General features: G+C 52.2%; 1 protein-coding gene across 1 annotated transcript in view; it reads left to right on the top strand.

Moving 5' to 3' along the window:
• The window catches only part of FER1L5 (fer-1 like family member 5), a 48,160-nt gene that overhangs the window by 9,677 nt on the left and 10,755 nt on the right, over positions 1 to 27,728 (top strand). Inside the window, 22 exon segments of the mRNA XM_073791753.1 lie at positions 4,466 to 4,496; positions 5,172 to 5,287; positions 5,518 to 5,641; positions 6,067 to 6,119; positions 7,331 to 7,399; positions 11,182 to 11,225; positions 11,319 to 11,401; positions 11,482 to 11,576; positions 12,554 to 12,682; positions 14,370 to 14,547; positions 19,965 to 20,089; positions 20,915 to 21,015; positions 21,737 to 21,914; positions 21,990 to 22,145; positions 23,079 to 23,210; positions 24,372 to 24,535; positions 24,861 to 24,975; positions 25,499 to 25,601; positions 26,145 to 26,308; positions 26,398 to 26,571; positions 26,815 to 26,959; positions 27,086 to 27,163. Coding sequence (XP_073647854.1) covers positions 4,466 to 4,496; positions 5,172 to 5,287; positions 5,518 to 5,641; positions 6,067 to 6,119; positions 7,331 to 7,399; positions 11,182 to 11,225; positions 11,319 to 11,401; positions 11,482 to 11,576; positions 12,554 to 12,682; positions 14,370 to 14,547; positions 19,965 to 20,089; positions 20,915 to 21,015; positions 21,737 to 21,914; positions 21,990 to 22,145; positions 23,079 to 23,210; positions 24,372 to 24,535; positions 24,861 to 24,975; positions 25,499 to 25,601; positions 26,145 to 26,308; positions 26,398 to 26,571; positions 26,815 to 26,959; positions 27,086 to 27,163 — 2,557 coding nt within the window.

The raw sequence follows: 27,728 nt of genomic DNA, 5'->3' as shown, positions 1-27,728 counted from the left end.
GAAAGTTCACACGGTCATGAAGGGCTAAACTAAGATTCTCCGAATCCAGGAAGATCAGGAAAAGTTAGGGTGGCCAGATTAAATACAGGATGCCCCGGAAATTTTGAATCTTAAACAACAGGTACTTTTAAATATAAGTATATCCCCAGTATTTCATGGCTCCTCATGAAATATTGCTTGGGACCTACGTATACTAAAAAAGTTGGCGTTGTCCGAACGCGGGTTGGAAAAGAATTTCCAGACATAAGGCAGAATGTAAAGAAGATAGAATTTATTAGAGGGAAGGGTCGCTGCCGGAACAGAGGGCCAGCTTCCTAGTAGTCTGGGAGAGTCAAGCCCAAACGTGTGCTATTGATCAGTTTTTATAGCCAGAAAACAAAGGAATGGTCCGCGGTGAAATTTTCCTTTACCAATTGGTCGCGGCACATATACCTTCCTTCTATAGGATGGGAGTGGGACAGGGCAGATGCCTTTCCTTATTTGGGACAGGTCCCATCGCCCAGGCGGGCGTCGCCCAGGTGGGCTCAGGAATTTCGTAACCATCGTAACATGGTAGGGAAGGTGATTAAGAGTCTGGCAGGGGGGTGTACCGCTGAAACTTTTTCAGGCAGGGTCGTCCTTTGTCCTTGAAGCACCATTGTCCTTGAAGCACCACATTGTTTATCTGTAACTCTAATTTAAGCTGCCATCTGTATTTTCATTTGCTAAATCTGGCAACTCATGGAAAAGGGCCCAGCCCTTGGGAAAGGCAAATTTAGGGCAAATCAAAGTAAGGTTTCTTTCTCACTACAGTACTTGTAATAAGCACAAGAAGGGTCATGACCTGCCCCTCCCCCACCTAACCCTCAAGGAAGCAGCACAGGTTTAGAAATTAAGAGATTCTAGAGAGGCTGGGTAGCAGGAGGTCAAAATGTGTTTGTTTGTTTTTTTAACATCTTTATTGGGGTATAATTGCTTTACAATGGTGTGTTAGTTTCTGCTTTATAACAGAGTGAATCAGTTATACATATACATATGTTCCCATATCTCTTCCCTCTTGCGTCTCCCTCCCTCCCACCCTCCCTATCCCACCCCTCTAGGTGGTCACAAAGCACCGAGCTGATCTCCCTGTGCTATGCGGCTGCTTCCCACTAGCTATCTACCTTACGTTTGTTAGTGTATATATGTCCACGCCACTCTCTCACTTTGTCACAGCTTACCCTTCCCCCTCCCCATATCCCCAAGTCCATTCTCTAGTAGGTCTGTGTCTTTATTCCCATCTTACCCCTAGGTTCTTCATGACTTTTTTTTCCCTTATATTCCATATATATGTGTTAGCATACGGTATTTGTCTTTCTCTTCCTGACTTACTTCACTCTGTATGACAGACTCTAGGTCCATCCACCTCACTACAAATAACTCAATTTCGTTTCTTTTTATGGCTGAGTAATATTCCATTGTATATATGTTCCACATCTTCTTTATCCATTCATTTTGACAAAGGCCACTGTGCGACTTCCAGACGATGACCGAATGTTGAATACGTTTTAGAGGTCAGGGAAAAACCTGAGCTTTTAAAAATATATATATTCCTTTTTTGGAAAATTTCAAACATACACAAAAGTAGAGAGAATGGTATCAAGAATTCCCCCATCCCCATCACTCACCTTCACCAATTCGTTGTCAATCATGTCATCATGTTTTATCTACACCTGCCCCCTCCCTCTCCCCTGCAGATCTTTTTTTCTTTTTTTATCCCCCTACAGATTTTGAATCAAATCTCAGACATCATTTTATTTTTAAATATTTCATTACCTATTTCTAAAACATACAGATTTTATTAAGCATAACCAAAGACGATGACTACATCTAAACACCTTTTTATAATCCCTGGAGAGCACTAATATCTAGTCAGTGCTCACATTTCCCTAATTGTCTTGTGAATTCCATTTACAGTTTGTTCAAATCAGGATCCAAACCAGGTGCACACACTGCAGTTGGTTAAAATGTTACGTTTAGGTGTATTTCATTCAGTCGGTCCTGCCCCCTAGTTTACCTTGCCATTTATTTGTTGAAGCAACTGGATAGTTTGTCCTGCAGTTTTCCCTCAGTCTGGATTTTGCTGGTTGTACTTCCAGGGGATCAGTTCTCACGTCTCTCTGCCCAGGTATTTCCTATCTATAGGCTAGATCAGACTTGGGTCAATTATTTGGCAAGATGATGTCACCAGGAGACACAGAACGACTGTTGGTCTCTTTTTATGTTGTTAAGAGCTATTGATGATCACTGCCTAGATCTATGGCTTCGTTAGAGGTGACTGAGTTTCATTTTGGTTTGTTTTCTTCTAGCTTTATTGAGGTACAATTGACATACAATGAATTATACTATTTTATTTTATCAGGATCTTAGTCCCCCGACCAGGGATTGAACCCGGGCCAAGGCAGTGAAAATGCTGAGTCCTAACCACTGGACTGCCCGGGAATTCCCTATACATATTTTAAATGTATAATTTCATGTTTTAAAATATGTATACAACCATGAAACCATGATCACAATCAAGGTAATGAACATATCGATCATATCTATCACCCTCCAAAGTTTCCTTGTGCCTCTTTGTAATTCTTCCCTCTTCCTCCAATCCTTCCTGCTCCCATCCCCAGACAACCACTGGTCTGCTTTCTGTAACTACACATTGCTTTGCATTTTCTAGAATTGTATCCAAATGGAATCATACAGCATGTACTTTATTGTTGTTTGGCTTCTTTCAATCAGCATAATTCTTTTGAGATTCATCCATGTTGTTGCATGGATCAATAGTTCATTCCTTCTTATTGCTGAATAGTATTCCATTTATGGACATACCACAGGTTGTTGATCCATTCATCTGCTGATGGACGTTTAGATTGTTTCCAGCTTGGCGCTATTAAAACAAAGCTGCTGTAACACTGATGTATAAGTCTTAGCATGGACCTATGCTCTGATGTCTCTTGACTAAATATGTAGAAGTGAAATGACTACCTCATATGGTAGGTGTGTGTTTAACTTTTAAAGAAAATTCCTAGCAGTTTTTTCCCAAAAATTCCAGATAGGTTCTACCATTTTATATTCCCACCAGCAGTACATATTAGAGTTCCAGTTGCTCCACATTCTTATGCAAACTTGATACTGTCCATCTTTTAAATTTTGGCTCTTCTAAGTACGTGTGGTGGTATCTTGTCATGATTATAATTTACACTTCCCTGATGATGTTGAGCATCTTTTCAAGTATTTGCTATTTAACTTCTTTGATGAAGTGTCTGTTCAAATCTTTTGCTTGTTTTCATTGGGTTGTTTGTTTTCTTACTATGGAGTTTTGAGATTTTCTTATATATTCTGGATACAAGTCCTTTATCAGATAAATGATTTGGAAAAATGTTCTCCCAGTATATCACGTCTCCTTTCATGTTCTTTTCTTTCTTAAGGGTTCTTTTTTTTTAAAAAAAAAATAAGTTTATTTATTTATTTTTGGCTGTGTTGGGTCTTTGTTGCTGCACGTGGGCTTTGTGGCGAGCAGGGGCTACCTTTCTTTGTGGTGTGCGGGCTTCTCATTGTGGTGGCTTCTCTTGTTGCAGAGCACGGGCTCTAGGCACACAGGTTTCAGTAGTTGTGGCACGTAGACTTAGTAGTTGTGGCACAGGGGCTCTAGAGCGCAGGCTCAGTAGTTGTGGTGCACAGGCTTAGTTGCTCCACGGCATGTGGGATCTTCCCAGACCAGGGCTCGAACCCATGTCCCCTGCATTGGCAGGAGGATTCTTAACCACTGTGCCAACCAGGGAAGCCTTCTTTCCATTTTCTTAACAGTGTCTTTCAAAGAGCAGAAGTTTTACATTTCGATGAAGTCCAATTTATCAAAAATTTCGTTTATGGGTTGTGTTTTTGTTGTTGGATCTAAGAAATCTTTGCCTACCTAACCCAAGGGGCTGACTGAGCTTTAAAGCAGTCCTGCATGCAAAACTTGGGGCTTGCTCTATGGACCCTTCCAAGGGTGGCCTGAATGTTCTGCGGTACCTTGCCCCACACCATCTTCAATCCTGTACTGCATCCCTCAGGCCTCAGGGAGTCAAAAACTGTCTCCCAGGGGAAAGGGGAAAACCCATAGTCTCTTTACCAAGTCCTCCCTTGACCATCCTCTTCCCCAGGACGGGAGACACCTTTCCCCACCCCCCAGGGGTAGGGAAGAATAACGCTGTGTTGGCCAGCAGTGCTGGTGGGGGTCAAGAATCCTTTCAATCCAGGTCACCTCACTTACTAGTTGTAAAACTTCGGGCTCAAACTCAGTATCCTCCTCTGTAGAGTGGAGGTGATAATGGCCTCCACTATGATAATGGCCCAACTTCCAGGTCATTGTAAAGATTAAAGGAATTAGGGTGGAACAAGTACTCGTATTGTCATCAAGTTGGTTGGCTGGAGGCCCTAACTAATCCTTACTCTATTCTTGTCTTTTCAGACAGATATTGGGTTCATCTACAACTCTCCAGGTAGGTAGCAGTTGTTGGAAATATGTGTGTCTTCTGAGAAAAACCAGGTCAGGTGTTGAAATCATCTCAAAATCCCTGTATGTTCAACACATGGGGGGGAGAGTATTAGAAGGTGTGAATTATTTTCTGTACTTAACATTTTACTGTACTTCATGGTATTTTATCTTGTTTTATAATAGCGTCTTTCTCTACAAAAATCAAAGCATCTCTTTGGGTCAAATGCTAATTTTTTATCGCAGCCTTGGGTTGAATTTCTATTTTATGCCAGTGTTTGAATTTTGTTGCTGTTGTTGTTTATTTTATTTCTTTTAATTGAAGTATGGTTGATTCACAATGTGTGGCCAGTGTTTGAGTTTTGAGTAGACCTGACCATAACATACATACCAGGTTGAGGTTGGGACTTAGGGTTGGGGAAAATATTTGCCTCTCTCAGACCAGGACAGTAACAACTATAAGTTCCCTGGATGGGAAAGGAGGGTCCCTATTTCCTAAAGGCAATAGCGGGCAGCTTTTGCTTAAAGGTAGGAGTGACTCCCATTTCCCCCTGCCCCTGGCTGGGAACCAGAATATATGAGACACGTTTCCACACCCGTCTCCTACAGAAGCAAAGGCTGGTTTCAGGGAAGAAGAATAGAGATTGGAGGCTGGTCTCCCATGGGCCCTCTGCCTCTCCAGGTCACACACTCCTGAGGAAATGGCTTGGCCTCTGCCAGCCAAATGAACCCAGCAGTGGTGTGAGGGGCTACCTGAAAGTCACCATCTCTGCCCTCGGTGTGGGAGACCAGGCACCGGTGAGGCTGTCCCCCCAACACCCCAGGAACATTTCCTACCCTGGCTGCTTCCGTGGGGTCCCCCGTGGGCCCCCCAAGAGGCCACTGCTCTTCACATGCTTTCGTTTGTCCACTGTGTCCCTTCAGGGTTGTCCATCCCCACCCCAACCAAGCGGAAGGTTGGGGAAGCCAAGTCTGCTGGCTGTGACCTCCCTAAGACTCTGACCCTATTAGCTCTCTGGTCTCTCCAGGTAGATCAAAAGCTGACCTACAGGGCTGATGACACTGACATTCAGATCTTCAAGTCATCGGTGGTGCCCATCAATGTGGCCTACTTACAGTTCTTCATCTACTGCGCCGAGGATCTCCACCTCAGTCAGTCAGGGCGGGGGAGGGGCTGACCCTGAGATTCCCTAGCCGGTGGCACTCTGGTTTTTCCTGGGGCTCCCCAGTTCCGTCTTGACACCACGATTTGGGATGGGGGAGAGAGGGAGACTGAAATCTGCCAAGAATGGTTTTATGAAGGTCCCTTTAAAATGGGCCATGTGCCCCTGCCCTGTCTTTGATGCCCAGATGCAGACTCAAGGTTCCCTATGCCAGGCCCCACCCCCGCTGCTGTTGTGTGCCAGGACACACAACAGCACATGGAGACAGGGTGGAAATGGGAGGTGTCTGCCCACGCGGCACCAAACCAAATTATGGGGGAGGGTTTTAAGTTGTTCTATCACTTCTCCATTTCCTTCTCCTGAAAAAAAAAAAATGCTGCTATCTCAGAAATCTTTTAACTTCTTTGCTCTTAGAGAAACACCACTCAGTGAGTCCTATGTTGGAGGTGGAACTAATTGGGGAAAAGGTAAGTGTAAAAATGGTCTGAGACTTAGAGAAATTGGCACCTAAAAAAAAATGGTGTGGAGGAAAAGTGGCCAGGACCCCAGGTGTTGTATCCCAGTTCTTCCATTTATGGGTGATATGATCCCACTGGACCCGGGCCTCTGTGAAGGTGGAGGCCATGGCTTAGTCAGCCTGTATCCCAGAGCTGTGCCCAGTGCCCTGCATAGAGAAGATGCCCACCGAAAACCAAACACCCAAATGCACGGATGAGTGGACAAGTGGATGAAACAACATGCCCGCAAATGCACAACATTGAAACTGTCACTGTCCGCTTTGGACCTCAGTTTCTTCATCTAGAAGTTGAAGGTTCTGGGCAAGAGAGTTGCTGACATTCCATGAACGTCTATGAACATACGGTAGCATTTTCCAAAGGGTGTTGATGGATGTTATGTGCAAAAAAAAGATCGCATGTTCAAATCTGGGGAATGCTGGGTTAGATTTGTTTCAGAATTCATCAACCATCATTTCCACCATATTCTACCTATTAGAAGAAGTCATTAAATCCAGCCCATACGTGAGGGGAGGGAGGTTAGTGTCCGCCTTTTGAAGGGGAGAGTATCAAAGGGAGGTGTGGACATAGTTTGAAGCCACTACACTGAGTATTTATTTCCCAATGAGTGGTTTAGGAACCCTGGAAGTAGGTGAGATACTGTTGGGTGGTAGAGGCATACATTTTTTCAAAAATTTTAGTATTTCTGTGTTTTTCTTAGAGTGTATGAAAAAGTTTAAGCAGTTCAACTAACCCTTGGTTTCACTGACACGGTTGCTTAGAGTAAGGCTAGGTTTAAAAATGAAGTCAAGTGATGTTTTAGAAAGGGGGATACCATCAGCATTGTTATTGCTGACTTTTTATTGGGATCTTAGAGTTTATCTAACAAAATCTATGTGTTTGCACTGATATAATAAAGTTAGTAACCCTGTATCTATTTAAAAGTTAGTTGAAAGCTGATTTAAGGGAAAATATGAAGGAGTCTGGATCTAGGTAGCTACTCAAAGGACCAGAGTTGTAGCGCATGAGAAGTTGTCAAAGTGTCTTTGGACCAGGGATTCCCATGACCAGCCCTGTGCTGCAGACAGGTTCACCTGTGGGCTGGACCGGAAGGGCTGGGAGGTGAGGCCAGTGGAGGGAGGAGGGGACAGGCTGGCACTGACACTGCTTTGGGATGTTCCCAGCTCAAGACACACGTGCAGATGCAAACCGAGAGCCCCATATGGAACCAGATCCTGACCTTCCAGATTCAGGTATTGCTGTGCCGTCACGCCCGCCCTCTTCCTCCTGCACCACAAACAGAAGGGGGTTTGGGTGTTTGTGGGGGCGTGTGGATGGAAGGTAGGGGCCACGAAGCACGGCGGGAGGGGGCGGGGACACTGCCTGATAGGGAGCATGAGGAAGCCCAAGACATATTACAGAGAACCTCACTTGAAATGAATGGGGGGAATTTCCTGGCAGTCCAGTGGTTAGGACTCTACGCTCCCACTGCTGAGGGCCTGGATTCGATCCCTGGTCCGGGAACTAAGATCCCACAACCAAGTGCTGTGAGGCCAAAAAAAAAAAAAAAAAGGGAAACCAATAAATGACCCAGATGATTTCAGCTAATGATCAAGGAGGCTAGGTTTAAAAAAAAAAAAGAAATGCGGCTTCCCTGGTGGCGCAGTGGTTGAGAGTCTGCCTGCCGATGCAGGGGACGCGGGTTCGTGCCCCGGTCCGAGAAGATCCTACGTGCCGCGGAGCAGCTGGGCCCGTGAGCCATGGCCACTGAGCCTGTGCGTCCGGAGCCTGTGCTCCACAACGGGAGAGGCCACAACAGTGAGAGGCCCGCGTACCGCCAAAAAAAAAAGAATGGACCCTACAACTGAACTTTCCAGAGAACTTAAATGTGCCCTTTCACCTACATTAAAAAAAAAAAAGCAATCACTTTCAAGACTCATTCTAAATTGTATTCTGCATTTTCTTATCTTCTAGGCAATGCGCCCTGAATATAATTATAGCTCTTTATTGATGGCTTAGAGGCACTGCAGGAACACAGCTGCATGCTGGCTACATGTAGTGTGGGGCTGTTTGTTCCCACATTAAATGGCCCCAACATGCTCTTCTCTGTGGGGTTCTGTAGTCTGATTCCTAAAGCCTTTCAGTCCTTCTCAGTCACCTATCAGCGGTGTGGATGTCAGTTTTCTCCAAGCCCTGGGAGAGCCTTGATTGCTTTTTGACTCCACGCCAGGCTTCTAAGAGCTGTGTGTAAAATAAGGGTATGCAGTGTGAGAGAGAACTTGGGCACTCCCATAAGTGAGAGTGTACAGAACTTTGTGTGGCATCTGTCTGGCTACCCAGGGAGTGTTTTGCTTTCCTTATACCTACCTTACATTTGTGTGACGTGAAATTAGCTACCCTTCTGTGGACCCTCCTCCCTGCTTCTCGTAGAATCTTCTGCCTCCTCGTGAGTCATCTTTTTTTTTTTTTTTTTAATTTACTTTTGGCTGCGTTGGGTCTTCGTTGCTGCGCACGGGCTTTCTCTAGTTGCGGCGAGCAGAGGCTACTCTTTGTTGTGGTGCGCGGGTTTCTCATTGTGGTGGCTTCTCTTGTTGTGGAGCACGGGCTCTAGGCACGCGGGCTTCAGTAGTTGTGGCACGTGGGCTCAGTGGTTGTGGCTCGCGGGCTCTAGAGCGCAGGCTCAGTAGTTATGGCGCACAGGGTTAGCTGCTCCGTGGCATGTGGGATCTTCCCGGACCAGGGATCAAACACATGTCCCCTGCATTGGCAGGCGGATTCTGACCCACTGCGCCACGAGGGAAGTCCCTATGAGTCATCATTTTTAACCATTCCTCATAATCCCCACCTTCTTGGGTGACTTTATAGATTCTTAAAGTAGGGAGAGATTTTAGAGGGGGCCCAGTCCACCCCCCACCCTTGCTCCCTCCCACCTTTTCTAGCTGTGATGAAGCTCATGGCTGGAATCCTTAGTTGCTCTGTGGATGCTCAGGGCCTTGGATGTCCTCGCTCACGTTTAGCTTCCTTCAGGCTCAGAAGACAGTGGGGAGGTGCAGTCAGGGGGGCCAGGCCCCCCTTCATCCTTGAAAGAGAGCTTCCAATGTCTGAAGATGTCCAAACACACTCTGGACCGTCACCCATTGCCTGAAGACAGTCTCCGGCGCTGGGGCGATTTGGGTGCAGGCCTCATTGTCACTAGCCCTCTGGAAGTGCAGCAGGCAGATGTGAACTCACTCGGAAGTGGCGGGATGACTGCACAGCCAGTGGCATCTGAGAACAGCTGGTCAGGGCCCCAGCAAGGCAGGCTGCAGGGGGCGCGCTGCTGAAAATGGTCTGTGCCAGTTAGCAGTTCAAGGGCTCCCGGACAGGAGGGGAATCAAGACAAGGAACTGGGAAAGGGGAGGAGACTTCCCAAGGGTGGATGAACAGATGGTTCCACCATAAATTCAGATATGGAGGGTTTGGTACTTTGGAAGACCTGGATGCCCAACGACTCCCATCTCTCCACTTCCAGTGTCCTTCCTTAACCTGGGTGATCTCCTCGTAGCTTACTAACCAGATGCTCAGCTGAAAAGCCCTTTCTTTCCCCGCTCCCCCTGACCCTCGGCTTCCATGGCAAGGGGAAAAGGAGAGGGGAGTGGAGAACTGAGGACCCCAGGCCACACCCCAGGAACTGCTGTGAGCAGAGGAGAGGCTCCAGCTGAGAGGATTTGGGGCCCACTCAGGCCTCAGCCCCAACAGCTCTGTTTTATACGTGGATTTTTTGTTTTTATAACTGAGGGCAGAGCAGAGGCAAGACTCAGAAGCTTGGGTTCCAATCCTGATTCTACCCCTTACCGTGCGATCTCAAGCAAGTCCCTCTCTGGGCCTCAGTCCCGCTCGGTAAATAGGGACAGTCAGGCCTTGCCAGAGTGGGTAGGGGCTCTGCATGTTACATGAGAACTTCAGGAACTCAGCCTCTCTGTGCCACAGTGTTCCTGTCTGAAAATAGGAATGATCATAGCTCCTGGCTTCTGGGGTTGTGGGCGGGGTGGGTCTCTCAGGTGATCCACGTAGACCATTCAGGACATGCTGGGGACGACAGAAGCCTCCCCAGAGTGGCAGCTATTATGATTTACTCTTTGAGGAGATAGATGTCCCGCTGTTTAAAGGTTAGGTGCTAGGGAATTCCTTGGCGGTCCAGTGGTTAGGACTCTGTCCTCTCAGTGCTGAGGGCCCAGGTTCAATCCCTGGTCGGGGAACTAAGATCCCACAAGCTGCAGGGCATGGCCAAAAAAAAATTAAATTAAATTAAAATAAAATAAATAAATAAAGGTTAACTGTTAAATGTGAGGAAGACATTCGAGGCCTACAGCCTCCCCATGAGGCTTGGTAAACACGCCTCCAGAGTGAAGGGCCGTGTGAGGACCGCAATCATGCAGCCCAAAGTAGGGTGGACTCTGGTCCACTAGGACCCGATTTATTTTATAAAATTTAAAAATAAATTTTATACATTTATTTATTTATTTGTTTTTATTTTTGACTGTGTTGGGTCTTCGTTGAGGTGCGTGGACTTCTCATTTTCATGGCTTCCCTTGTTGCAGAGCACCGTCTGTAGGCACACAGGCTTCAGTAGTTGTGGCACGTGGGCTCAGTAGTTGTGGCTTGCGGACTTAGTTGCTCTGCGGCATATGGGATCTTCCCAGACCAGGGCTCGAACCCATGTCCCCTGCATTGGCAGGCGGATTCTTAACCACTGTGCCACCAGGGAAGCCAGGTCCACTAGGGAACTTATATAATGAGGGGCCATTTTAAGAATAAGAATACAAAATGATCATGGGACACAGTGCAAGGCCTTTCCCAGGCCCTTGCAAAGGGCCGATGCAGTGGGGGGCCCACAGCCAAAGGTCCATAAGCTCCCATGGTCAGTCCCACTGGGCTCACTGGTAACCGAGCCAGGCCTTGACCCAGACTCCGGACTTTCCACCTGCTCCCAGTTTCAGCAAGGCCCAGGCCATCCGAGCAGGCACCCACTGCCCCTCTCGCTTGCCCCTTGCAGCTGCCCTGCCTCTCCAGCTACATCAAGTTCAGAGTCTTGGACTGGTGAGCAACTGGGTAGAGACTGGAAAACACGCCAGGGAGGAAGAAATCAGAGCTGGGCCAGGGGCTCAGCCTGCAGGGTGTGTTTCTCTCCAGCCCCGGGAACAAGTGCCATGATGAGATCGGGACGGTCAGCCTGTCCCTCAACCAGATCTCGTCCACTGGAGCAGAAATAGAAGGCAAGCAAGCCCCCGGCCCCGCCTCCTGCACCTCTCCCCCCCCCGGGCCTGGGGAACCTTCTCACCCTCTCCCCTTGCAGGCATGTACTCTGGCTTCCTCCCCTGCTTTGGGCCCAGCTTCCTGACTCTCCGTGGGGGTAAAAAGGCCCCTTTCAGGATCAAGGAGGAAGACGCTGTAAGCTTCTCATGTCAGCTCTAGGGAACAGAGGAGGTAAAACCAACCATGTGTAAGGCACCGGGGCCTGGGGACTGCCTGGGGAGGGCCAGGCCCTGGTTTCTGTCCACCACATTCCAGTAGAGGACTCGAAGGCTGTACGTAAATGGCCATATAAATACGGGGCATGTGCTGTGGCCCAAGAAAGGAACAGATGGAGTGCTCTGGGCAGTCACTGAGGAAGGGACGTTGAGATGAGACCTCAGGTAAGAGTTTCGGCAGGTGGAACGTCATAGGCAACAAAAGAAACAGCACAGGTAAATGTGGAAAAGCACTGGGTTATTCAAGACTGGTGGTAAATGCCAGAAAGCCAATTGGCAAAAGAAGGGAATGGGGCTGGGAAGGAATCTGAGTGAGGAAGGGCTGCAGAAACCAGGACCTCAATGCCGTTAGGAGACTCTCCCATGCTCACTCCATCTCTCATCTCTCCTGCTCTTTCCTGGGCCTCATTCATTCCTACTGCAGCCTTGCCTCCCTGCTGGGAAGAGGACCATAGAAGCCTCTACTAGGGAAGGCCAGGGAAGCATTCTAATTGGCCTTCCTAGGTCATGTGTGCTCCCCTTTGACCAATCACTGTTGCTGAGGAGGCAGGGCCTGTCCTGATTGGCCAGGCTGGGATAATTCAATAGGTACCACGGTCCCCTCCAAGCATGAAGGGTTTACCAGGAACAGGGCCCTTCAGGTGGGCCAGCAGGTAGAACTGCATGAAGGGGAAGAGTGGACCTAAGGGTGTAGAAGATGGCTCAGGGCCCAGAGGTTTCCAGGCATGGCCGTGACTGGAGTTTCTGGAATTCCTCCCTGGGACTGTGGTCAGCCCTAGGTAGGAAGTTACAGGACAACCCTGTCCTTCCTTCAGAGGTTTCAGGGGAGACTTTCCTGGTTGTTGTTTTTTTTTTCTCTCATCCCTTTTCTCGCCGTTTTCCTTCCTGTCACACTAGACTATTCCCAACATTGTTAAGGATGGTTTAGCTTATCGAGGTCGAGTCTTCCTGGAGTTAATCACCCACGTCAAGTCCCATCAAGATGCTACGATGAAGGATCTCTCCCAAGATGTGATCAGCGTAGAGGTAACCACAGGAAGAAGGAGCTCCTCTGCCTGCCCCTGGTCTGCTGTGGGTCCCATTTCTGACATTGCAAGAGGCCCTGGCCAGCAGTGGAACGAGCTTTTTGGATGTGTGAGGATGTTTGGTCGATCCACCTGAGTCTTTGCTAAGCCCCTATGGGGGCTTCCTGCCGTGCCAATCCCAGGAGATTAGGGGACCCAGTAAAGACAAGGCTTCAGTTTAAGAGACGTGTAACCCATTTAAGGAGAAATGATGTTCTAAGGAGCCTGGATTTCTTCCTGAAGGCTAAGGAGGGTCACTGAGGCAGGAAGGGGCAGGAGGAACAGAGTCAGGAATAGACTGGAAGGGAGTAAATTGGGCCACCCCCTTAGGAGGAATGGGGACACAGTTACAGGGGAGGAGAACTGGAGAGGAGGGAGCAGGTGCCAGAGACCCTCTGGAAACAACGATCAGAGCCACTGACCGACAGGACACTAAGAAGTGAGGCTGACTCCCATTTTCTGCCTCAGGTGGCGAGGTGGGAAGGTGGGGGGCATATATCAACATGGGCTCCCCAAAGGAGGAACAGGTCTGGGGGAGATGATGAGTCCCACCTTTGACGTGTGCTTGTGAGACACCCACGAAGACCAGTCCCCAAGGCTGCTAGACAGCCAGATGTGTCATCAACACACATCCAAGGATCTATCCAAGGTTCTGGAGGAATTGCCCTGGGGAGTAGGTGGAGTGAAAGGAGAAGGGGGCTGAGGCTGGAGCCCATCAGGAAGCACAGCCTATGAGACTGGAGGAGGAGGAGGGTGACTCTGCAGAGAGACGGAGGGGGAGTCTGCAAAGCGGAGAACTGAGGCAGCCTCTGGAGGGGAGAGTTGCAGAAAGGAGCGAGCAGTGATCTGAATGTGGAGGAGAAAAGGGCTGAGGACCCAAAAGCGTGTGCTGGTTATTAGGAAGACACCAGTAGCCTTGGGTCAGGAGAGAAGCCAGGCTGCCGTGGGCGGGAGGGAGAAGTTACAGATGGTGCATAGAGGCAAGTGCATAGAAACTTGGCTGCAAAGTTGAAGGAGTTAAGATCAGGTTACAGCTAGATAGTGGCTCAGACGGGAGAAGGAGGGTTATTTTTTAAGAGGGGGAGACTTGAGCTAGTGAGCAGACTGGGAGAATGCATAAGTAGGGCAGACGTAGACAGTGGAAATGAGAGAGGGGCTCACATGATGGATAGAGGACCTGAGCAGACGGACTCACGGTGGGAGGACGGGGTTTGACAAAAGCCAAGAGCAGATGTGTGTGTGTATGCATCCTCCACCACGCACCCCTGTCCACACTCGGTCTCATCCGATGGGGGGCATTTAGGCAAAACGGAGAGGGGTGGGGGTGGCCCAACTCAGAGTCTAGCCTGACCAGGGAGCAGACCCTCCTGCCTGATTTCAGGAAGAGGAGGAACCAGGGCCGGCTGGGTGGAGGGGGCCAGGTGACGGAAGTCCTGGGAGGAACTTCCCTTGATCAGCCAGGTGAGTGGGAGTCAAGGCAGGATTTTGAGAGGGGGCAGGGGTTCAGTGATGGTCTAGGTCACCCTGAATAGAAGCAAAGGTAGCTTTTGAAAGAAACTGGGCACCTCATGCTTGCCTCCCTGCCTGTCTCTATAGCCTTGTTCATCCCTTGGCTTACGCACTGGGGATGTGGTGGGTTATTGTTTTAGAAGCACCAGAACCGCCAGAAGTATGGACTGTGCGTCATCTTCCTTTCCTGTACCATGATGCCCAACTTTAAGGACCCGATACAATTCGAGGTCAGCATTGGTCACTATGGAAACAAGACGGACCTGAGTTACAAGCCTCTCGTCTCCACCACACAGTACAGCCAAGTGATATATGATGGTAAGAGTCAGATCCAACAAAAGAGTTGAGAGCAGCCAGTGCATGCCGGGCTCCGTGTTGGCCCTTTTAATGGTATTAGCTCACAGTACATTCATAGGCATTGTTAACCCACATTTAGACGTGAGGAAAGTGAGCTTCAGGGAGGTGAAGTTACCTGCCAACATTGCACAGCTAGCTAGTAGGTGGTGAACCCACGACAAGAACTGAAACTAGGTTTTGACTTCAAGTCCTTCTCTACACTACATTCCACACCACAGCTTCCCAACCTCATCTTCTTTCCTGCTACTCTGAACCACCCCCATCCAGCCATGTGGCTACCATCTGCCCACCTTCCATCCATCCTTGAATCCACTTATCCACACATTCATCCATTCAACTACCACCATCCACTAACCCAGTCATCCAACGAACCACCCATCCATCCTTTCATCCAATGTATGCTCATTGGACACTTCTATGGGGCACTATAAGTTTCTCGAAGTGCAGTCCCTAGGCCAGCCCCATCAACGTCACCTGGCAACTGATAGAAATGCATATTCTTGGCTTCACCCCACACCTACAGAAGCAGAAAACAGAACAGCAATCTGCGTTTCAACAAGCCCTCCAGGTGACTGGCATGCGTGCTGAAGTTTGAGAACCACTGCTCTAGAGGAACACTATCTCACTTTCATCTTTGTCAGCTTCACCCTCTCATCACCCATGGAGGGCTTTCCATGCATCCCCCTTGTCTGCCTGTTTTTTTTTTTTTTTGCGGTACGCGGGCCTCTCACTGTTGTGGCCTCTCCCGTTGGCGGAGCACAGGCTCCAGATGCGCAGGCTCAGCGGCCATGGCTCACGGGCCCAGCCGCTCCGCGGCATGTGGGATCTTCCCAGGCCAGGGCACGAACCCGTGTCCCCTGCATCGGCAGGCAGACTCTCAACCACTGCGCCACCAGGGAAGCTCTTAATGGTGTCTTTTGAAGTGCAAACATTTTCAACTGGCTGAAGTTCAATTTTTTTTTTCTTTTATCGTGTCATACCTAAGAACTCTTTGCCCAACGCAGGATCATGAAGATTTTCTCCAATTCTTTCTTCTAAAATGTTTTAGTTTTAATTCTTACATTTAGCTCTATGATTCATTTTGAATTAATTGTCATATGGGTATCCAATTTTTCAAGCACCATTTGTAAAAAGGACTATCCTTTTCCCATGTGAGTTTTTTTAAATTATATTTTTAAATATTCTGTTCCATTGTTCAGGTTTTCTACTTTGGGGTCTCCATTTATGACCTTAATAATTCTCCTTGGTTTTCTTCTATATCTGTCATTTTCTCCCTGATCCTTTTTGGATCTTTATTTCCATCTTATTTTGGTCGCTTTTCTTATTTCTGTGCCTCTCACTGGATTGTCTGCAGAGTCTAATGTCCCTTGGGCTTCCTTTCATGTGGTCTTCCTTCCTGTGATGTTTTTGGTTGTTTTCTATTCGTTTTCTGAGTTTTGCTGGCTCACATGTCCTTGTCCGAGTCCTGGGTTCGTTCTGGGGGTGGATTTTTGCCGGCACTTTCTGCACTCGGCTCCCATCAAGCCGTGACTCTCGCTGCCTGTCTTGCTGTTCCTTCCCCGCAGGTGACTTCTGCCACCCTTCAATACTTGCAGCTCCTAGGGCACTCACAGTTGCTTTTGGCAGCCCTTATGTGTATTTTGAGCCTGCAGATTATATCTGTCTCCTTGTTTTGCTGAAAATGGAGTTATTTTCCTTCTCCTTGTTGCTTTTGTATGCTCTCCAAGAGTAGAAGAAGAAAATTGCTGTCTCGTATCGGCACGCTCACATCTGAGAGCCCCAGTCATGGATCCCTGCTTATTTATCATTCCAGGGATTCACTCAGTGCCAGGGTCTGAAACTGGCGTCTTTTCAACGATTCTGGATAATTATAAAATACTTTCTCTTTGAAGATTACCTCTTCCCCTTTTCTTTCCTAGCTCTGTCTCGAATTCACTCTATCCTCCGTGGAACTTCTCATTCTGTTCTGCACATTTTAAAATCTTTTGGGACTTCTCTGGTGGCGCAGTGGTTAAGAATCCGCCTGCTAACTCAGGACACACAGGTTCGAGCCCTGGTCCAGGAAGATCCCATCATGCCACGGAGCAACTTAGCCCGTGCGCCACAACTACTGAGCCCTAGTGCCACAACTACTGAAGCCCATGCACCTAGAGCCCATGCTCCACAATAAGAGAAGCCACCACACTGAGAAGCCCACGCACCACAACGAAGAGTAGCCCCTGCTCACCGCAGCTAGAGAAAGCCTGTGTGCAGCAACGAAGACACAACGCAGGAAAGAAAGAAAGAAAGAAAGCTATTAAATCTGGCCCATTTAATATGGACCATTAAAAAAAATCTTTCTTCCACGTTTTTCATCTCTCTGGACTGCATTCTGCATAATTTCTTCTAGATTTTTCACGAGAGGTCTTAGGTAATCAACCATTCTATTAAAACCTTCTGGCAGATCCCTCTCCCTCTCCCTCACTTCATCCTTCTCCACAGCATTTTCCACCATTTGACACACTGTATTTTATGTATGTTGCCTTTTTTGCTCCCACTATTTCCTTAAATTCTTGAGTAAACTTTTTTTTTTTTTTTTTTTTTGCGGTACGTGGGCCTCTCACTGCTGTGGCCTCTCCCGTTGCGGAGCACAGGCTCCAGATGCGCAGGCTCAGCGGCCATGGCTCACGGGCCCAGCCGCTCCGCGGCACGTGGGATCTTCCCGGACCGGGGCACGAACCCGTGTCCCCTGCATCGGCAGGCGGACTCCCAACCATTGCGCCACCAGGGAAGCCCTTGAGTAAACTTTCGATTCAAGTATAACACATCTATGGAGGAGTACACAAACCAAAGCGTCCAGCTCAATGAATTACCGCAAGGCAAACATACCCACATAACATTCAGACCACGAAACCAAGTCCCGACATCCCAGAGGCCCCTTGAGCCCTCAGCCCCCCTCTGCCAAGGGCTGCTATCCCTCTCCTAACTGCCAGTTGGTTTTGTGTGGTTTTTAACTTTATATAAAAGAAATCATATAGTATGTATTGTTTTGTGCCTGGCTTCTTTTGCTCATCATTTTATTTGTGAAATGCATTCACAAACCTAGATGCTGTTGGGTGTAGTTGTGGCTCGTTTATTCTCATGGCTGTATAGTATTCCATTGTGCAAATACCGTAATTTATTTATGCCTTCTACTGCTGAAGGAGATTTTGGACCGTTATGAGTAGTGCTACTGTGAACATTTTTCTCTTGATAATGCTGTTCTATGCCTTTCTGTTGGTTGTATACGTAGGAGCAGAATTGCTGGGGTAGAGGGTATGTATATTCCTTCTTAGCTGCTCGTTTTCTTGGAACTTTATCTGTGGGAATCCTTTGGGACTTGACCCAAATTTCATGCTCCAGTGAGGATTTGTCTTTGCCTCCTCTAGTTACCTGGGGCACTGCCAACCAGAGACTGCGTCAAGTTTTCTCTGGACCGTGCAGGTGGCATGAGTGAAGAATGCAACCTGCATGAGGCCCCACTTGTGGTTACAAATTTTCAGGAAAATTCCTGCCCCTCTACCCGGAGCCACGCTGGAGATGGGCGAGTTTCCTTACTGTCTTCTTCCGTGTGGTGGATTCTTTCTCACTGAATGAGGGTTTAGGGTTTGCAGTGCCAGCTCTGCATAGCAGACTAGTTTGCTCGGGCTGCCATCAGAATGTACTGCAAATTGGGCGGCTTATAACAACACGAATGAGTTCTCTCACAGTTCTGGAGGCTAGAAGTCTGAAATCAAGGTGTTGGTGGGTTGATTCCTTCTGATGGACCCGGGGGAGAATCTCTTCCACGCCTCTCTCCCAGCTCCTACGTGTTGCCTGCCATCTTCGGTGCTCCTTGGCTTGTAGATATATCATTGCATCTCTGCCTCCATCTCCACATGGCGTTCTGCCTCTGTCTCTGTGTCTCTACAGGCCTGTCATCTCTCTGTCCCTCTCCTCTGCTTATAAGGACACCAGTCCTTATGGGTTAAGGGTCCAACCTACTCCAGTACGATCTCGTTTTACCTAATTACAGCTGCAATGACCCTATTTCCAAATAAGGTCACATGCAAAGGTAGCAGGGATTGGGACTTCAACATAGTTTTACAGGGGATGCAATTCCACCCATGTCACATGGGGTGTCCTGTTAGATTGCCCACCCCGGGCAGTGTTCGGCTCTCTCTCCTGGGCCCTGGCAGTTGTCAAAAAGAACCGGTTCTCCAAGATTTGCCAGAAACTCAGAGGACAAAAGTCCACTTTGCTTCCACTTGCCTCACAGACTTTCTGCTTTTACTTTATTTTTGGTTTCTGTGGATTTCTTGCTTTTGTGTCAACCCAGCAATACATCTCATAAAAAGAATCCCTTGGGAATTTCCTGGTGGTCCAGTGGTTAGGACTCCACGCTTTCACTTTCATGGGACCAGGTTCGATCCCTGGTCGGGGAACAAAAATCCCGCAAGCCACACAGTGCGGCCAAAAAAAAAAAAAGAGAGAGATTCCTTTATGCTTCACCTAGCTTTTCCCCCCTCTTTTCTTTTTTTAAATAAATTTATTTATTATTTTATTTTTTGGCTGCGATGGGTCTTCGTTGAGGTGCGCGGGCTTCTCATTGCGGTGGCTTCTCTTGTTTCGGAGCACGGGCTCTAGAGCACAGGCTCAGTAGCTATGGTGCACGGGCTTAGCTTCTCCGCGGCATGTGGGATCTTCCCGGGCCAGGGCTCGAACCCATGTCCCCTGCATTGGCAAGCGGATTCTTAACCACTGCACCACCAGGGAAGTCCCCCGCTCTTTTCAATAAGGATCATGGCCAGGAGACCCAGCCTGCCAAGCCCATCACTGGCTGTGTCCATGCTTACTCCTCTACCCCCCTCCTCTGCACGGCAGGCCCTTCATGTCAGATGTCTGCCCACGCCAACCAAACCCTGGGGCTCCCGAACACAGGACCCACTCCTCATGTGCCTACCCACCACCCAGAAGGAAGACCCTACCTCAGGGCAGGCCCCTGGCCTTGGCATCTTGCCTGAGTTAGGGGCACGGGCTCTGGAACTGAATGCCTGCTTTATACCACCTGGTTGTGCCACCACAGGGAAACTGCTTCCCATCACTAGCCTGGGTTTTCCCACCTATAAACTGGGGACTCCGTAAGGCTGTGTGACACTGAGCACAGTGAACGCTCCGGCCAGCCGGCTGTGCTCATCAAAGCGCGTCCATCCTGGACTGGCCTGCAGCCCACCTTCCAGTAGGAGGAGTCTAGTCAGGATGCTTAGCAGATCCTAGAGGAATGAAGTAGCCCACGAAAGGTCCTCTGAGGGGACACAGTGAGGGAACACTGTCCCTCAGACCTCCAGCCCCCACCCCCTGCTCGTGTCTCTGTGTCTCAGGGAACATCTACCATTATGTGCCCTGGTACAACACCAAGCCCGTCGTGGCCGTGACCTCCTACTGGGAGGACGTCAGCTTCCGCATGAACTGCCTCAACCTCCTCCAGTTCACTCGGGACCGCCTGGTGAGTGGTGTGGGGATGGGGGATGGGGTGGCGGTACAGGGAAGGCCCCGGGTCATTGATGGGAGACTTGGGAAAATGAATCGCAGTCTTAGGAACCCGGTCACTCAGCTCTCTCATGCACTCCACACCAATTGAGACAGACGTGCCAGACACAGGCACTGAAGACACAACGATGGGTAGACACAGTCTTCACCAGCAGGGAAGTCGGATATGCAAATAGGCGGTACGCAGTGCAGTAGGGCTGCGGTGGAGATGCAGGAGAACCATGGGGGCAGAGAGATTGGGGTGGGGGAGATGAAGAGAGGAGAGTCAGAGGAGGTGTTCAAAAAGGAGATGACATTGGAGCAGAGTCTTGCTGGGGGTAGAGAAGGGAACGACAGGCAGAGCCATGGTGATAGGAAGTTCGGGGGTGGTGGGGGCCTGGAGGTGAGGTGGAAATAAGGCCAGGGAAGCTGGCAAGGGTCCGATCACAAAAGGTCTTCATGACTGTTAAGGAAGGAAGCCGCAGAGCAGTTTTAGGCAGGAGAGCCACCTGGTGCCCCCGCCTCAGATATGACTTTCTCGCACCGATAGAAGGGGAGCCCAGTGTCAGGGCCCTGTAACCTCTTCACCGTCCCACCCTGTCCTGGCTCCTTCCCGCCACCCATTGGGAGGGTGGGTGGGAATCCTAGCCTTGCAAGGGCGTGTGACAGCTTCGGACTGACATCCCCAGGTTACCCCTCAAATATCCCCAAGTCCTGGCTGAAACCATCTTGGGCCAATCAGCCCTGCAACCTGTCCTGAGGGAGCCCCATGCTCACTTGCCACTTCTCTCCTGCTGGGCAGAAAGCCAATCTGGACACCCTGAAATCCATGAGGAATCCAAGGGACCCGGCTCTGCTCCTCCAGTGGGAGAAACTGCTGAGGGAGCTGATGGAGGACTGCAAGTAGGGGCGGTGGGCACCTCACCCGGGGCAGGGGCTGAGCCAGACCAGGCTCACACAGGGTCTGGGGTGCAGACAGGACCCTACAGAACAGCCCTCACCGCCACCCTTCCGCACCCCTGCCTCCACAGGAAATATGAGATCTGCGCAGATCTCTCCCCAAACCACAGAGCTGCCTCTCTCCCATTCAGGGACCCCCAAAATGGCCCTGACCTCCCCACCCATCACTGTTCCCCCCACACCCATGCCTGGGGCTCCTCCCAAACCAGCCTCCCCGTTGTCCAGACAAGCCCTGCACAGTCCCGGCCCGTACCTTTTCCCCTGCCGCTCCTTCTATCCACAAGGCCCTCTTTGGGGTCCTGCCTGTTCTGGAAGAGCCATTGTAAGGCTCCTCCTGGCCCGGCAGCCCACATGGATCCTCCCCACTCCCGCCCGGGTTTGGTTGGCCCCTGTCTCACAGCTCACACCTCTGTCCACGAGGAGGTCCTGAGCACGAGCCTGGCACACTGCAGGGGCTGGGAGGATGGGAAGGGGAAGGATGAGGACCCAGGGGCCAGGACCGCAGTGAGTGGGCTTCCTAAGGAGGGTGGGCAGGGCTCCCCGGGTCAGGCCAGCAGGCGCGGGGCAGGATCTTGGGTCTAGGAAGGGCACTGAGGCCGGGCGGGATGGTGAGCAAGGGACATGGAGAGAGACTCAGCCCCCACCCTCCCGGTCCTGGCCACAGGCGCCCACTGCCCTGCATGACTGATCAGCCCAAAGCAACCGACCTGGACAAGAAGAGGTGGCAGCTCCGCAGCCTCCTTCTGCAGGAGCTTGCCCGGAAGGCCAAGGAAGCCCAGCCCAGGGACATGGTGGCCACCGTGGAGGGCTGGCTGTACCGCCTCAACGCCGTGCTCCCCGAGGTGGGTGCTGGACACTCCAGCCGGGAGCGGGCCGTGGAGCCGGCCACGTGGGCCTGACGCTGTCCCGCCCGGCAGCCCCAGACAAACCTCCCGGACGTGATGATCTGGCTGATGTCCCGGGAGCAGCGAGTGGCCTATGCACAGGTGCCCGCCCACACCATCCTGTTCTCCCCGACCGGGGCCCGGCACTCCGGCAGGTTCTGTGGGAAGACACAGACCCTCTTCCTGCAGGTGGGGAGGCCAGGGGTCCTCAGGGGAGGAGAGGGCCTAGGACGTCCCAAGGGAGAAGCCCTGAACACCCCCCACCCCGGGCAGCCCCCATGAGCCTCCCAAGGGCATGCCCGCTTCCTCTCTGTCAGGCCCTTTACCAGGTGAAATGGGGTTTAAACAGTTCTCCAGAGGAAGGCGGGGGCCTGGGACCATCAGCATGTGGCCGACACCAAGTCCACGCCACCCATGACTATTCCTCCAATTTGTCCCCTCCATCATCTGATGCTTCACTTGGTCCTGTCCCTGTCCTGTCTCCCCTGGACCAAGACTGGCTGCTAGCTACATATTTAATACCTATAAGGTTTGGTTGCCAGCCCCTCATATCAGACACAATCCATAAATAAGGCTGACTGACCACAAGTCCCCTGCCCTGAAGACAGCCCTGGGAGGCAGGTGGGGGACACTGCCTCCGTCTCGGAGACGTCCCTGGCTCCCCACTGCCCTTTCCGCCATGGTGGAAGGGCCCACCTGAGTCCTTCTCATCCTGCAAGAATCACTGAGACTTGAATCCTGGCTCTACCACTCACTGGCTTGTGTGAGCCGGAGCCAACTCCTGAGCGTGTCTGGCCTCAGCCTGCTCCTCTGTGAAATGGGCCTGGCGATAACGATGCCCGCCTTGTGGTGGTGTGTGAGGATCAGAGCACTTAGCTCGTTGCCTGGCGCATAGCAAGCATCGTTGTCAATGGCCCCATCAGCACGAGTCCTCCCTGGAGCATTCCCAGGTTCCCCAGCGGCACCCGTACCGGCCTCTGTTATGGCCATCACCCAACTCAGTGTGAGGCCCCTGCTCCCAGGGCTCAGGGTGAAGGGGCAGGTGTGTGTGCCCCTCCCTCACCCGCACCCCTGCCCCTGGGGGCCTGCACCCCCGTGGTTGCTGACCTACCTCCGGCTCAGTACCCAGAGGGTGAAGGAAAGAAGGACACGCTTCCGGCCCAGCTCCGGGTCTGCATGTGGCTCGGCAACGTGACCGACAGCAAGGACCTGCAGCTGCTCCGCCAGGGCGAAGTGGTCGTGTCCGCGGAGACGGTGAGCGGGGCCCCGGGTGGGGCCGGCGGGAGGGTGACCCGGCAACAGCCCAGCTCCGAAGGTGGAGATGAACATCACTGGCAGAAGCTGAGAACCGTGAAAGGGGCTCGAGAGAGGTGGCAGAAACTAAAGAGGTCCCCTGTTGACAAGCCGTAGGCTGCGGTGACAGGAGCGCAGCTCAATGGTCCCCTGGGGCTGGTCACTCTCACCCAGACGGAGGTTTATGGGGAGTTTCTCCCAATTCGTTCAGGGTGTGTGAGGTGAGCCAGGCTCCGACTGCTTGCAGGGGGTCTCGTCCATCATCAGCGTGACAGCCCGGGACCCCTGCCGACCCCAGCTGGGTCCTGCAGGCCAGCCTGGTGGTCCCGGGGAGGGGGAGGCCTGGGACAGTCAGAGGGGCCGGAAATGAGGCATGTTCCCTTAGAACCGTAAACCCAGGAGGTGTGTGAGCAGCCGGCCAGAGGCCGCTCTGTAATCAAAGGAGGGGAGGACATGGCTCAGGAGAAGGTCCTGAGAACAGAAGAGAAATGAGTTTTGAGTTTCGGGCTTTTTAACTTACTTTGTCAAAACATTTTCATGGTTCCTAAGTTGCATGTTGTGGATAGATTGTAGAACTTGAGGTGCTGAGACAGAGAGGGATTTAGGATGAGTGCGTGCCCAGAAGGGGAATGTGGAAGAAAGGTCCAGAGGCAGCAAAGACAGGGCAGTGGTGGAGCAGGACCAGGTTCCCCAGGGTCAGCAGTGACACGGGGTGGACAGGTCACATCCCAGGCACCACCAGGCTCTAACACAGGCATCCACCCCACTCCACTCCTCGAGAGCTGAGCCGCCTGGGGTAGAGGTGACCTTTGAGCCTCAGTCTCCTCAACCGTGAAATGGGAGTGTGCGGCTGAAAGGGGTTAGTTCATGAAATGCCCTTGGCACGGGCCCAGCCACAGTGAGCACTTGACGAGTGGCAGCTGCCTGTGCTGATTGACAGCGGGGGCGGTGCCGTCCCATTACAAGCGACAACGCAGCTCCTGCCCCCGGGCAGGTGCCACATGGCCCTCTGCCTGACTACCACATTTCTGGGAGGTGCTTACAGCCCAGAGTGGGGGACCTAGGGCCAGTGCTGGGTATGCTGGGGGTGGCAGCAGGCACTGATGGACTCCCCTCCCCCAGTACGAGAACGAGGCCAAGTATAAGGACCAGTGGGGACAGCAGTGGCTGCAGCACTGCCCCAGCTTCTCGGATGTCATGGGGCACAAGGCCCTCCCCAAGGAAGATTTCAAGGAGCCCCATGGATGGCACTGGCAGGGGCCATGGACAGTGGAACCTCAGCGGAGGTAAGGCTGGGATGTGGGACCCGGAGCCTGTGAGCCCCTGGACAGGCAGCAGTGGAGCTGACGCCGCTTCTTACCCAGGAGGGCCAGTAGGCAGCAGCCCAGAGAGGCGGGCACACAGCCACTGCAGCCTGGTTCCGGGGGCTGGGGTGCATAGGACAGGGGGACCTGCCCGCCACCCTACCTTGCATGCCAGGCCCCGCTGCCCAGCCTTGCCCAGAGCAGGTGGGGCTGCCAGGTATGGCAGTGCTCAGCCAACAGAGGAGGACCCCAGGGGCCTGTAAGCTCAGGGAGATATGCTGGGAACTTGGGGTCTCACTGCCCCCAGGCTCCTCCTGGACACAGACATCAACAAGAGCCAGGTGCTGGAGGAGGTGTACGAGAACCAGTGCCGAGACGCCACGGGGGCCTGGGGGCCTGCCGCCATCCCCAACACAGACGTGGTGAGCAGGGGGCGCGGGGGGGCCAGCGATTCAACCGGGGGGCACCTTGGAAGCTGGGGTGTCTGAGTGGAAAGAGCACTGGATCAGGCGTTACCAACTGAGCCCTGCTCCCTGGTGTGACCTTGGGTGAGCGCTGATGGGGTTTGTATCCCAAGGTGGTGGGGAGAGGTGCCCTAAATGGGACTGGAAGGACGACAGAGTGGGCACCTTTCCTTCCCCCTTTCGAAGGTGGCGCTTTTACCGAGAATTCAAAGTTCAGTAAGGAACTGAACTTTGAATTTTGTTTCTTTTTTTCTGGCTGCACCGCGCGGCACGCGGGATCTTAGTTCCCCAACCAGGGATCGAACCTGGGCCTCCAGCCGTGGAAGCGCGGAGCCCTAACCACTAGACCACAGGGGAATTCCCGAATTTTGTTTCATTTTTCACGAACTTAAATTTAAGGAGCCCCAGGAGGCTGGAGGCCACGATGGCTGCAGTAGGCGAGCAACACGGCCCTTGGCCCACCCTCTCTGTGCACCCACAGAACGGAGAACCCGTGGAGGCCCGGGAGAATGTGAAGTGTCCCCAAGGCTGGCACGTGAAGAAGAACTGGGCTGTGGAGCTGAACCACGCGGTGGACAGTGAAGGTCAGTCCTCTGGGCAGCGGCTAAGGGCGGCAGGGCCTGGAACTGAAAGTAGCCAGGCTGTCGGGTGGGGTAGGCCTGCGTTCCTGGGGGGCCTCAGTCTCCGGAGAGCAGGGCCTCCACCCTTGCCACAGACGTGGGCCCCAGCTTTGAGACAGGGCAGGTGCTAAGCGCCTCCCGAGCACGTGAACTGGGGTCGCGTCCAGAGCCTTGTTCACCCCAGGTGGCTCCAGGGAAGGGGCGGTGGGCTGGGAGTCGGAAGACCTGGGCTCAAGATGCAGCCTCTGCTACTTACGGGCTGTGTGACCTTGTGCGGGTCCCAGGACGCCTGTGAGCCTCACCTTCCTTGTCTGTAAGATGGGCAGTTGAGCCCAGGCCACCGGTGACGCAGTGTGACCACACCTTCCTTTGTGGCCGGAGAGACCTGGACGTGAGGGACAGCACTGCCCCCTCGGCCTGCCCTTCCAGGGCTTATCTCTCAGGCCTGTCCGAGCCCCCGAGCCTGTGGGCCCCTGGGCACCCACGGGCTGTATCCTGGTCCCTCAGGCTGGGAGTACGGAGTGGGCATCCCGCCCTCGGGGCTGCCCCAGGTCTGGAACTCGGTGGAGAAGACCTACTACTCCTGCCGCCGCCGGCGCTGGGCGCGCGTGCGCTACCGGGACCACGGGAGGCTGAGCCACGAGCAGGAGACCCTGTCCTTCCTGCAGCTGGTGAGGGGCCGCCTGGTCAGGGACCTGGCGGGACCATGGATGGGACCCACCCTTGGCCAGGTGAGAGGGTGACTCTGCTCCCCCCGCAGCACCACCCCAGCCTGGCTGAGGACGAGGAAGGCTGGGAGTACGGCGTCTTCGGTTCCAAGTTCCACCTGAACCCTCAGCCCCAGAGCCAGTTCCGCCGCCGCCGCTGGCACCGCAGGCTGGCCCCCAATAAGGTCAAGGGCATTGCATCCATATTCCTCCTGGAGGGATCCTTGGTAAAGCCCCAGTGGGCTAGGTGTCTCTTCCCTGCAACCCCACCTCCAGAGCCAGGGCCCCCTGGTGCGCCACGCAGACGGAGACGCCCCGTGTGGCCAGATGCACTGACCACTGCAGGTGGGGGGACCTGGGCCCCGGAACCACATCCTCAGGCTTTGGATGGGGAGAAGGGTGACCTGGGCCTGGGCTGGGGGAGGCAGGAAAGGCACCTATGAGCCTCAGGGAGTCTGTCCTGGGCACAGAGTCTAGATATGAAACAGCAAGCTAAGAGGGAAGCGGACGTGGTGTCGTCGACACGGAGACTGGACAGAATCAGGAGCTCCTGGAGGGCTCCCCCAGAGATCACCCAGCCACCCAACCTGCCCTTCATCTACTGCATCTTCAACAGTGAGCATTCAATTGAGAGTCGGCTTGGGTGGCCCCGGAGACACCCAGCACCTGAGGGCAGGGAGCAGGGGGCATGGGGTGGGGATCCTGGGGACGGGTGGCGGACACAGCTCCTCTCTTACCCAGAGCCCCACTACTACCAGCTCTTCTGCTACATCTACCAGGCCCGGAACCTGATGTCTAACCACATCCAGACATTCCAGGGTAGGCGTGGGCACCTCTTCTCCCCCAGCCCCTCCATGTGGACACCCAGCAGTATAAAGGATGTGGCGAGGAGGGGGTGACACACATGCAGACCCCTGCCCCCAGCAGCTCATGGCCCTGGTTTGGGGAAGAGACACAAGAACAAGGAATACAAGGTGGGACCGCTCTTGTGGTGTGTCCCCAACACTGTGGAATCAAGACAGGGAGGCTTCATCCCACTGGAGGCCACTTAGCTGAGCCTTGAAGAGGAAGGAGGAGTTTGCTGGGCCTTGACAAGGAAGAGGGAGGATGAGACACAAAGGCGAGAGAGAGGATGACATGCTTGGGAACCACTTGTTCCTTGTGCTGGACAGAAGATGAGGGGTGGGGAGGAGGGGTGGCAATTTCTAGCCCTGTGTGGAGGCCCCATGGGAGGTTTCAGGTGAGTCACGTGCTCCTGCCTTGGGCTGGCAGTGGCCCTGTTTGTTGGGAGCCAGACTGTTGGACAAGGGTCTGAGCCGGGGCAGTGGATGTCTGCTGGGAGCTGTGTCCACTGGGCATCAGCACCCTCGTCGAGAGGGTCGTG

Source organism: Tursiops truncatus, chromosome 14 (genome assembly GCF_011762595.2).
Source record: "Tursiops truncatus isolate mTurTru1 chromosome 14, mTurTru1.mat.Y, whole genome shotgun sequence".
NCBI classification, from domain to species: domain Eukaryota; kingdom Metazoa; phylum Chordata; class Mammalia; order Artiodactyla; family Delphinidae; genus Tursiops; species Tursiops truncatus.
The sequence above is the reverse complement of the archived record's forward strand: the minus strand, read 5'-3'. Positions and strand labels throughout refer to the sequence as shown.